The sequence below is a fragment of the Prionailurus viverrinus genome, chromosome A2, assembly GCF_022837055.1.
Source record: "Prionailurus viverrinus isolate Anna chromosome A2, UM_Priviv_1.0, whole genome shotgun sequence".
NCBI classification, from domain to species: domain Eukaryota; kingdom Metazoa; phylum Chordata; class Mammalia; order Carnivora; family Felidae; genus Prionailurus; species Prionailurus viverrinus.
The window spans coordinates 142,434,395-142,446,197 of NC_062562.1; the positions used below are offsets into that span (position 1 = coordinate 142,434,395).

Here is an 11,803-nt window from a genome sequence, read left to right on the forward strand (position 1 = left end):
GTAACCACTTGCTCATCTGAGGTAAAGCTGCCTGACATGTGTCAGAAAATTCATCTAATATATTTTTTTTGAACTAGGGAGAGCGCGAAGGAGGAAGGGACAGACAGAGGGAGAGGGAGAGGGAGAGGGAGAGGGAGAGGGAGAGGGAGAGGGAGAGGGAGAGAGAGAGAGATCCAAAGTGGGCTCTGCGCTGACAGCAGAGAGCCCAATAAGGGGGCTCAAACTCACAAAGGACGAGATTATGACTGGACCCAAGTCAGACACGTAACTCACTGAGCCACCCAGGTGCCCCCGTCTAACATTTTTAATACGTTGCTAAAGGCCAAGTGTGGGTAGTGACAGGACATGAAGCTTCTGGGAGCTGCAAACACAAGGGGAACTCACCCGCTTATAAGCTGTTCTCCACAAACCTGACAAAGTTGAGGCCAAGAGGGGGTGGGGATACAAGGATGGCAGGAGTTACAGTAGGAAACCCTGCCTGGATGTTCCCCATCTTTCTCAGAACAAAGTCCTTGAACTGCTGGGAGAAGAGCAACAAACGTATCTTACTAGAGCTTCAGTGAAAACCTGCTGTAGGAAAAAAAAAACACTCTCTACCCCTTCAAGTGATAAGCAGGAAAAGGTATACAGGTGTTGAGGGCCAGACCTACAACTAAGGACAGGCCAGAATCACTAAGAAGACCTCACCCACAAGACTGAGGTGGCACTGCCCGACAAGACTGAGGCTAAACTGGAACAGAGAACATCCACTAATCGCAAGACTAACAAGTGTCTAGTAAAAATCAACATGACCCACTATTGAGACAGAAGCAAAGAACTGGGAGAGAAACTTTAGCTGAGGCTAAGCACAAAGAAAAGACCTAAAACTAGACAATGAGAAAACCCCTCTGGCCAACCAGACCCCATCCTACATACAAAGTAACTCTAAAGGAATTAAAAGCTTGTAGTGCACCGAAGTAACCAGAACAACAACAAATCCCAAACTTCGCTCAACTTCTAACTGGATTAACTCAACACCACACAAAAGGCTGAGCAGAAAGACCTGCACTTTTCCAGGAATAAAAACTACTGAATATGGTTTCCGCTGCTCTTCACAAGAGCCAGAGTTTACAACAACAAATTACAGAGGCATACATTAAAAAAAAAACAAACAAAAAAACAAACAGGAAAGAACACTGTCAAGACACAAAGCAATCAAGAGAACCTCAATCAGGTTAAATTCATCAAACCGAACTCAAAACAGATGCTTTTGTTACTCTTGCACCTGATCTCACCGGATGTACGCTCTAAGTGAGAGTCCAGAATGACTGAAAAAAATGTGATGTTATGCTTTCTGGAATGGGATACACAGGTCGATAATAATGGAGAGCAATAAATGCAAGCAACTAGGGAGAGATGTCCAGCACCTGGGGAGAAGTCCCCCCAAACCTGGAAAAGGAACTCCTTAAACATCAGGAGGTAAAGGGGAAAGAAGGAATTTTAATCTTTGTCTTTCTTGACTATTCCAGAAGCCGTCCCCTCACCACAAAGGAAAGGTCCTGGAGCTGCTCTCACAAACTATAGGAAACTCTGAAAACTAACTGCATCCCCACCTGAGGGGCATGGCCCAGCTCCTGTACCTTCAATAGAAGATACTTTCAAATGATTCCACAACTTACAGGGCAAATGAACTGGACAAGTAGGCCAGATTTAAGTGACTGCCCTCAAACAGTCTCTCTGAACACAAGGACTAAACTGAAGTACTAGGAATAAACTGGGGGCCTTAGGTCTTCCCAGCTGGCAGACCACACAGAGGACCTGTTAACTTATGTTGCCTGATTGATCCACATCCTTTCTTGAGGACCCCTAACAACTGTAAACTCTTTGTTTCCAAGGGTAGCATGTATGCCCTTAGTATCGTGCTTCCTGTGTGAAAAGCAGAAATTAACTAAAAACAAACAGTATGATTTGCTCCTAGGGATAGTTATAAAAAATATTCAAAAGTTTAAGAAAACACCCTCAGTTGATTATGCGGCCCTCAGTTATATATAAAGTAGGCAGTTTTATTCACAGTAAGAGTTATTCCATTAGAACGATAATACAAAATTTGTTCCTGTCTTCAGCTGAAGTGAGCAGAGAAAAATGGAGGCTGAACTAAAGATTAAGCTTTGAAGTTTAAGGATGACTGTATAATGAGAGACTTGCAGGGGGGATTTATGTCCCCAGTTGTTTACATTTCATTTCAATAAGGGGTGGTTGAAACCTAGAGACATTTCTCTATGTTGCAAACGATGTATGTACATTAGGGAGATTAGGTTTCTCTCTGTCTCTCAGGAGGGGAAGGTAAAGCTGGGTAGCTATCCTATATAAACTCCCAGATTCATAATTTCAAGGTTCCTTTTCCTACAGCACAAGAAATCCCCTTTATGCACACAGGAAGACTTTTGATCCTCACTGTACTGTCTTGAATGAGGAAGGTGGGGATAGAAAACTGATGCAGTCACTGCTGAGAGTAAAAATAATAGCTGGCTTATACTCCAGAAATCTGCTAGCTTCCAGGATAAAAGTCAATTAGTATTAGATATTAAAAATGTATCATCCCATCATTATAAGAGTGGGGTTTTCCTAAAGTCAGTGCCTCTCAAAAGGGATACAAATGCTTTTGTGCACAGTAGGAACCTGATCTATTTGGCTCCCTGTCTCCTGACCAACCAAATCTGCACACCAACTCGAAAGGTGGATTATACACTGTTGCTTAAGAACTATTTGACCACTTGACATTTACCCCAAATGAAATGAATACCTACGTTTATGTAAAAATTTGTATGAGCATTTATAGTTGCTTCATTCATCAGTATAAAAAACTGGAAAGAATCCAAATACTGCTACACTGAGGAACGAAGAAATGGACTGTGATGGAATTCTAGTCACCAATAAAAAGGAAAAGTACTAATAAACAGCAACCTGGAAGAATCTTGAATGCATCATGCTAAGTGAAAGAAGCCAGCCTCAAAAGGCTACTTAGTGCAGGATTCCATCTACATGGCATTCTTGAAAGGTAAAAGTATACTGTCTGAAAATTGGTAAAAAGTGGTTGCCAGAGGTTGGAATTGGGAGTAGCACCTGACTATAAAATTCTGGGGGGTGATGGACTGTTATGCAGCTTAATTATGTTTGTGGTTATATATTTTTATACATCTGTCAAAACTTGCAGAACTGTATACTGAAAAGTGAATTTAGCGGTAAAATGCATTTAATAAAATTCAAGAAACATAAGTAAGAGAGATTTGCAGGCTGAAAACGGTTATGTGGAACGCCTGGGTGGCTCAGTCGGTTTAACATCGGACTCTTGATTTTGGCTCAGCTCATAATCTCAGTCATGGGATGGAGGCCCGTGTTGGGCTCTGTGCTGACATAGAGCCTGCTTGGTAGTCTCTCTTTCCCTCCCTCTGTGTCCCTCCCCCATGCTCGCAGGAGTGCTCTCTCTCTCTCAAGAATAAACTTTTTTATAAAGTATTTTTAAATTTAAAAAAGGGTTAAGGATTCAAACTGAGATATGAAAAGAGATTCATTCTGATAGACGAAAGAAGAGATTATATACTTTGACTTAACTTTTAAAAATGAGCATTGTTCATGAAAATGTGATAATCATGAGAAATGAGTAAAAGGTGTTTCCTTGGTTTAACCCTACTGAATACTAACATGTTCACTTATGTCTAAAAGAAATTATTGTAATAAAGGGCTAACATTGAAAAATAGGGGGCCTCTGGGTGGCTCAGTCAGTTGAGCATGTGACTTTTGATTTCAGTTCAGGTCATGATCTCACAGTTTGTGGGATTAAGCCCTGTATGGTTTCTACAAAAAATATAAAGAAATTCCGTTTTTCCTATAGCATAGTTGATTAAAATTTTATTTTTGCTATTGACAGTTTACAACAATTGTATTTAATTTCACCACTCATTATTAGTAACCTCGTGTAAAGTTTTAGGACTGTTGTCAAGTTTGAAAAAAATTTCTATTGAGTTTCTTTCCTATATAAGCTGTAAGATTTGTAACAATTGTCCTCAAAGTAGTTTCAGATTCCATAGTTTCAGTACTTATTTTTGTCCACCAACTACACACACCCGATGCTAGGTGTGACAGTATATATCCATACCCTGGTACAACTTCGGTCCCCATACTTTTCTCCTACACTACCCAGTGAGTTGGAATGTTCCTAGAAAACATTCCTACACCAGAAGATCTGGCATATGCTACCTATAAGCAGAAGTAACTGCAAACCACACAAATATATCTCACTAAAATTATTCCATAAGTCAATTTCCCCTTAACTACCTTCCAAAAATGTTCTCAGCCACTCCAAAGGCCACTCGATAAGACAGAAAATGTGATGGAGGGGGAGTCAAAATGGAAAGAGACACCAATCTTAACCACTCTAGGTTAAAACATCCCATTTGTGTAAATTTTACAAATACGTGAAAATGTAAATTCATTTCTAAGACCCCTAACATGGGCTTAGAAGGGCTTGTTCAAGTAGAGTCTTTGAAGCTTCAACTTTACTAACTGCAAAATAATTTTGTCACTGGTCAATGGGTACATTATTTTCACTGAAAACCGATACCAGGTAAATTCCTTGCCTGAAGGCATGTTGTTATGATATCATTATCTTTACCAGCATTTACCAAATGCTTTGAATTTACTAAGTAAGCAAGTTACATCTAATCTTCATTGCATTTCTATGAAGTAGGTTCTATTATAATTCCTAGTTTACAAATGAAAAAAATAAGGTATCAACAGGTAAAATCACTTCTAATTACATAGCTAGTAAATGGTGGATCTGTGCTTAAATCCAGTCAGCATATCTTCAGGACCTCCACTCCTTTTTAGAATACTAAACTATTATAGGAGTAAGTTTGTGACCAGGGCCTGTGAGTTTGAGTTTGGAAGTGTGTTGGTGGAAGAGGGATGGGACAAGGGGAGAACAGAAGAGAAAAGGAAATGCGGATAAATTTTTAAAAATTGAATTTATTTCACTGTAGTGCAGTAGTTAGTTATGAAGATGATTTTAGGTGGCACAAAAGCCAGTCACTGTTAACCAACTGCAAAATTGACTTGGCTAAAATTAAAGTCTTCCACTCCCATTTCAGGACTATGATTTACCATGATTAAAATATCAAAATACCAGTACATATTCCTCAAAAGACATTTCCTGCTGTCACTTTCTCACCCCACATTCAATTCTCAAACCACTAAAAAGCCAACCCAGCAACACTAGTCTTTCCAAATGATCTATACTTTCTTGGCTATTAAATCAAACATTCTTTTCAGACTAGACTGAGTATCTAGCAGCAACATAATGCTTTGGTTACTAGCAAAGACAATGAAAATTCAAATCACACTCAGCCACTTACTAGCTAACCTTGGATCTAACCTTGAATGAATTACTTAAACTGTATCCATTTTCCCAACTATAAAATGGGAATAATAATATCTATTTATAGGATTCTTTCAAGGATTAAAAGTGGGAATACATGTAAAGCACTTAGAAGAGTGCTTACAATATGGCAATTTATGTAAAAGTTACTAATATTACTCATTCCTTGAAACTTACTAAATATCCAAGACACCATTCTTTCCTAGTTTTTCTCCTACACCTCTGGATCAACTCAGACTCTTATTCATGCTACCTTCTTTCACTGAAATCCTTCAACACTCCTCATTCTATTCTTTGGACCAAATCTCCCAGAGAAGGAAATCCTTTAAGCTCCAGATTCCCAAATCCATTTGCCTATAGGACATCACCACTTGGATACCTCCAAAAACCTATGAAGACATCCAAAACTGAACTAACTCCTCTTTCTTCCTAAACGTGTGACTCCTATTATTCTCCCAAGGCTGACAGGACTTAAATACATGGAAATTTCCTGAACTCTTGACCTCTCTCATCTAATTGCTCTCCAAGATCTGTTGATTCTACCTCTTTATTCTGTCAGTTCCAAAGCAGAAGGTCTAGATTGTAACTCCAACTCTACTACTTACGAGCTGTATCTCAGGCCAATCATTAACCTTAACCTTTTGGAAATGCAGTATCCTCACTTACAGATGAAGAATAATAGGACCTAACTCACAGGGTTTTGTGATGATTAAATGAATTGATATATGCAAAACACCTAACTCCTAGAAAGAGCTCAATGTTAATTTTTGTTATTATAATTTTATTATGATGTTGTCTGTCTCCTTCCTATCATCTCCTCTGTTCCTGCTTCAGACCAGCATCAACTCTAAACTAGATTATGGCAACTACCTCTTAACTAATTATCCTTCCTCTAATCTTGCCCTCTCTGATATATTCTTCACCCAGAAGGCAGAGTAATTTAAACTCAACATGAATCATGTCCCTGTCCTGCTTAAAATCTATTAAGGGTCTCCCATAGTTTTTAGGGTAACATCTAAATTCTTCAAAATGCACATTAGGACTATTAGACCCAAAATAAAAGGTATAGACTCAGTCACCCTTTAAGTTCCAGCTCTAGTTTCCAGACCTAACTTGTCAGAACCAAAAGTTCCCTCCTAAATGTTCACATACCATAGTTCTAATACCAACTTATTATAATTAGAGATTAGGTTACCTGTCCAAACCCACAAAAATTCAGTCCCCTTTAGTTCAAGGACCATATTCACTCATCTCTGTACCCTCAAAATTTATTCCAGTGTATCACAAAACAATTCAATAAATGTTTGCTAAGTAAGAATAACAGCATCAAAATAGTCACGTTATGACACACACAAAACCATTTCTAAAACAACTATTATAAGCCCAACATAAAAATCAGCATTCCCTTTTTGAAGACAAAAAGCATTCTGAGTTATGAAAATTCTTACCTGGATGTATTTCTTGCTATAATCACAACCTGGCTGTAGAGATCTGAAATCTACTTTGTTTAATTCACTTAGCAGCTCAACTTCAGGGACTCCATTCACTTCTTTTATTAATTCAAGGGGCATATCAGATCTGCTTCAAAATGCTGTCCAGAGCAAATTCAACTAGGGAATTTGACAGCTTGCGGCTGAAAACAAAGACCAACGTTTTACCCAAAAAGCAGTCAAAAATTGCTTTAAGCTTCTTTGACTTAGTTTCGCTTTTCCTTTCCTCTAAGTTAGTAATCACTGTTGGCGGTGGGGTGGATTAGTCTATAATTTTATTACAAAGATCAATACACCCATTCCCCTAGGACACTGAGACTCCAGCCTTTTCTATTTAGTTTTCTATTTAAAGACTTACCTCTAAAAGCCAGTTTTAGGATCTGCGAAAACCACACTAACAATGTCTCCTACCAAAATTGTGCTTTAAAATGTACAAACTATTGGGAAAGGGAGGGGAATTGAATTTTTGTTTTTTAATCCCCTTGGCCATGGTAATATTGTGTAGGCAAACTGGGCACCAAAAGCTTATTACTCCAAAACATACCGGTTGCCTCCTCTCTCCAGCCCCTATACATAATCGAAAAGAACTACTGAACTGATATTAAATTGTGCTTCCTAGGTTCAATCTTATTTGTCATACCTCTTGACTGGGACATCCACCAGTGTCAATATTAATTTTAATGTGTGCGCACCAACGTTCCCCAAGCCAGTTGAGTTCCGTGAGGGCGGGGACTTGGATGAACTCAAGTCAGCTGCTCACAAAATGCCAAGCAAGTTACTAACCACAGCAGGCTCACGCTATAGATAAGTATGAAGGGTCTTTCTCCAATAACTACACCACCTTTTGATCTAAACTAAATCAGCCTCTTTGGGATACCCGTTCACAACCCGAACCACCCTCCACTCAGACGACCAGCTGCAAACCGACTTAGAATTTCACTCACCCACTCTAGAGAAAAACAAGGAAGTTTAGAAGGGCGCGCGCGTGACGCCACACGCACGCCGACGGCCCAGGTCTCACGCATGCGTACACGGTCTGCAGGGCTACGCTTACTGCTCCTACGCCCGCGGAGGACAAACTGCATGATGGTTCCCAGGCATAAAGTGTCCTGGAAGTTTCACGGGATAAGTAGACGGCGCCGCGCCCGGGGTGGCGTGGGGGGCTGGCACAGTATCTTTTCGGAATTGTCCGGTTCCCTTTTAGCTCCGCCTGGGGTCGGGCCAGGGAAGCGGGGGCGGTCCGCAGCGCGATTCATAAATCCCGCAACCAATAAAAAGTCTTCCCCAAACCCGGGCGGGATTTGAAATTAGAAGCTCCTGTGGGCAGAGCACTTCCTTTAACTGCAGGTTTTCTACCTCAGAAGCAATTAACCAAAGGCAGGTTTTGCAAAGAAATAATTCCATCAGTGAGTAATGCTATTTTTAGATAGATCGGATTAACTTCTTCATTGATCTATAGGGCTATGGTTTGGGAGTAAAATTAATAAGACGTATTATTAAATGTGATTTCTTTGCTAATTTCTGATTTGTATTTCCCGATCATTTGATGAAAGTGAAACCACCTCAGTGCAAAGACCTGATGTAATAATTACATAAATATTTCCAAGGCTAATTTGGACTAAAATATATGCTGCAGATACTTATTTGCAGGAGGAAATAGCTGCTTAAAGTAACTATTTTCTTAGGAGGAAGCATTCCGTTAGCGCACCTTCCCCTTACACCCCTGTATTCACATATCATGCATAACTCCCGCGGTGACGGGAGTCTGAACTCGCAAGCTGAGCTGTCCATTTGTAGAAAACTAGACTAAGTGAGGCTTAGATCCTCTCCTTGTTCGTACCCTAGCCTCACCCAGCTTGGAAATACTGTTTTTTCTCCCTAAGTGAAGGCCTCCACCTTGGCTCTGGATTCTGGCCGCTTTTGTTTCACCTCCTACCATCAGTTATGTATCTTCTCTCAACATATTTTCAACGTCTTATTCTTTCCCATTGGCATTTAAACATAAGCTTTTTACCGGCAGGGAGAATTGTTTACTATTATATGCTTAGAGCCTATTCAGTATTTCGCACACTGTAGGGGCTGAATATTTGTTGAATGAACAAATGCTCAGAAAAAAGTGTTCTCTTTCCTCACCTCTGGCTTCCTCCTCTCCATCTTGGCCCTACCTCCACACCCATTACACTGAATCTGCCTTTGCCAAGTTCACTGAAGACCTCCTTGTTGCTAAGCCAAAGGGCACTCTTTACATGCTTTAGTCTTTCTTATCTTTCTAAACATTTTCATTTTGTTGACATGTTTAGTTTACCTCATCCTGTATCAACTGAATCTTTTAAAGTTTTTCTCTCTTCCTCCAGTTAGCCTATAAATGTTCATATTCTGCCCTGATGACGATATCTATAACTGGTTTTTTGGTTGTGATTGCTCTCTCTTTCTCTAGGACCTAAACACTTCATACACATCCAAGTAACTTCCAGTCTTGTTTCTTCTTTACTGTCTCCCAGTTAGTGGTAGAGCCGGGGTACATATGACTCCAGAGCCTATACGGCTTTCCCTCACATTAGCAATTAGTTTATTCTACAAGTGAAGAAAATTGAACATTAAATGGATATACAATACAACTTAAGATAATGAGAGAAACACAAGAGTGGACCAACTAGATAAGGCACTGAGATCAAATGTTAAAGCAATCCATTATGCTAAGCAAAATAAGTCAGAGAGACAAATATCATGTGATTTTACTCATATGTGGAATTTTATTCCGAGTAATATTCCCTTGTGTATATATATATATATATATATACACACACCACATCTTTATCCATTCATCAGTTGATGGACATTTGCGTTCTTTCCATACTTTGGCTATTGTCAATAGTGCTGCTATAAACATTGGGGTGCATGTGCCCCTTCAAATCAGCACTCCTGTATTCTTTGGATAAATACCTAGAAGTGTAATTGCTGAGTCATAGGGTAGTTCTATTTTTAATTTTTTGAAAACCTCCATACTGTTTTCCAGAGTGGCTGCACCAGTTTGTATCCCCACCAACAGTGCAGAATGGTTCCCCTCTCTCCGTATCCTCACCAACATCTGTTGTTGCCTGAGTTGTTCATGTTAGCCATTCTGCCAGGTGTGAGGTGGTACCTCATTGTGGTTTTGATTTGTATTTCCCTGATGAGCAGCTTTTCATGTGCCTATTAATCATCTGGATGTCTTCTTTGGCAAAATGTCTGTTCTTGTCTTTTGCCTATTTCCTCACTGTATTATTTGTTTTTTGGGTGTTGAGTTTGATAAGTTCTTCATAGATTTTTTTATACTAACCCTTTATCCCATATGTCATTTGCAAATATCTTCTCCCATTCTGTCAGTTGACTTTTAGTTTTGTGGATTATAAGAGTTTTTATGAGGGAAAGAAAGGGAGCCAATTGCATGAGTTGAAGAGGGAAAAAAAGTTATCAGTGGGTGTTAACAAGTAATTCTAGATTTTACATTGGCTACTAATTGTGTCTTCAGAAAGTTCAAACAATCAGTTGGTAATCAGGATGTCCGTTCTCAAGCAATTGCTTAGAACAATTTCTGTTTTGTTCAGTGCAAAAGTCATGGCCCAGTTCAAACAAAGACAGCATAAGCACTTTCTCTGCTGTGGCCACTCGAGCTCTATTTCAAAATGGCTGCGGTCATGTCAAGTTTTCAAACTACAATGTGAAATGTTTAATTTTTAAAAAGTTAAAATGAGATTCTCACGAATAAATAATAAGCATTAAAAGTAGGTGGGTATTTTTATTAATAAAAGCATAAATATAAAGATACGGTGCTGTTTATAAGTAATTGAGCAGAGATTAAAGGAATTAATCTGCAAATATCTGGTACTTCTGTAACTGAGTCCAAGCTCCTTCTTTCACCACACAATAAGCCAATAAGTCAAGAGGCAAGATGTTGGGGTAAGGAAAGCAACTTTATCTGGAAAGCCAGCAAACTGAGGAGATGGTGGAGTATTGTCCCAAACTATAATCTCCCCTGGCATGAAATTCCAGCATCTTTGATGTTAGCAAAAGAGGAAAGTAGGAGGAAGTTCAAGTCAAAAGGTGACTGACATCTGTAGACATCCAAGTAAAGGTTGTGTAACTTCTTTGTCCTTGGTCAGTTGATCTTTGCATACAGAAATCTGGTCATGCCATTTCTGTAAATCTTAAACATAGCATAATCACTTCTGTATGTATTTCCTTATCTCCTTGGATGAGGTAGATTTGGGGTAAAAAGCAGTTTTTACAGATCTTAGCTGTAACATGCCTATGTGCAGAGTTAAGCAGAAGTTTCTAAGCCATAGGTCACAGCAGCAAAAGAAATAGAAGCGATTTGGAGTCAGACATGCTAAGTGTCTCCCTGATATACTTCTTCCCTCTTTAGCATTTTCAAAATGCTCTTTACTATTTACTTTGTAACCTGAGACTTGGAATTACATGTTCTAATCACCCAACACTTTATATTTATTTTCTTTGCAATAATTGCTGCATCATTAACCTATTCCCATTGTGATTTACTATCTCTCTGCAAGCCATTGTTGTCATGTTGCATCCCTACAACATGACAATATCATTTGCTACTGTTTTCTGAGATTTCCTAGAAGATTTCCTAGCTAGTCTACATCAGTTGGAGTTCATTTCCTGGTGACCTAATGGTGTTTTTGTCCAATCCTATTGAACATTTAGATCAATGTATAAAATCCTATTTGAAGTATCAGCTTTTTATATTGTTCTATGTTTGAAACAAGATAATTCAAACAAATTTATAGCAAATTTAGGTGTAAGTTATAAGTTTAATCTATAATTAAATGAAGTCTGTAATCAGGGTGTATTAAGAAGATAAAGATTTTTTAAAATCATATTGAGTACCATAAACTGA

General features: G+C 39.0%; 1 protein-coding gene across 4 annotated transcripts in view; it reads right to left on the reverse strand.

Annotated features, from left to right (window-relative positions):
• Positions 1-8,027, reverse strand: part of POT1 (protection of telomeres 1) — an 80,378-nt gene extending 72,351 nt beyond the window's left edge. For 2 of the 4 annotated variants that reach the window (XM_047849059.1, XM_047849057.1), the window contains exons 1-2: positions 7,544-7,838; positions 6,862-7,046 (exon numbers count right to left, since the gene is read on the reverse strand). In XM_047849059.1, the coding sequence (XP_047705015.1) occupies positions 6,862-6,984 (123 nt within the window). In that variant the 5' untranslated portion in view covers positions 6,985-7,046; positions 7,544-7,838. The other 2 variants (XM_047849058.1, XM_047849060.1) reach the window with 2 other exon arrangements.
• Between the last annotated feature and the right edge of the window lie 3,776 nt (positions 8,028-11,803).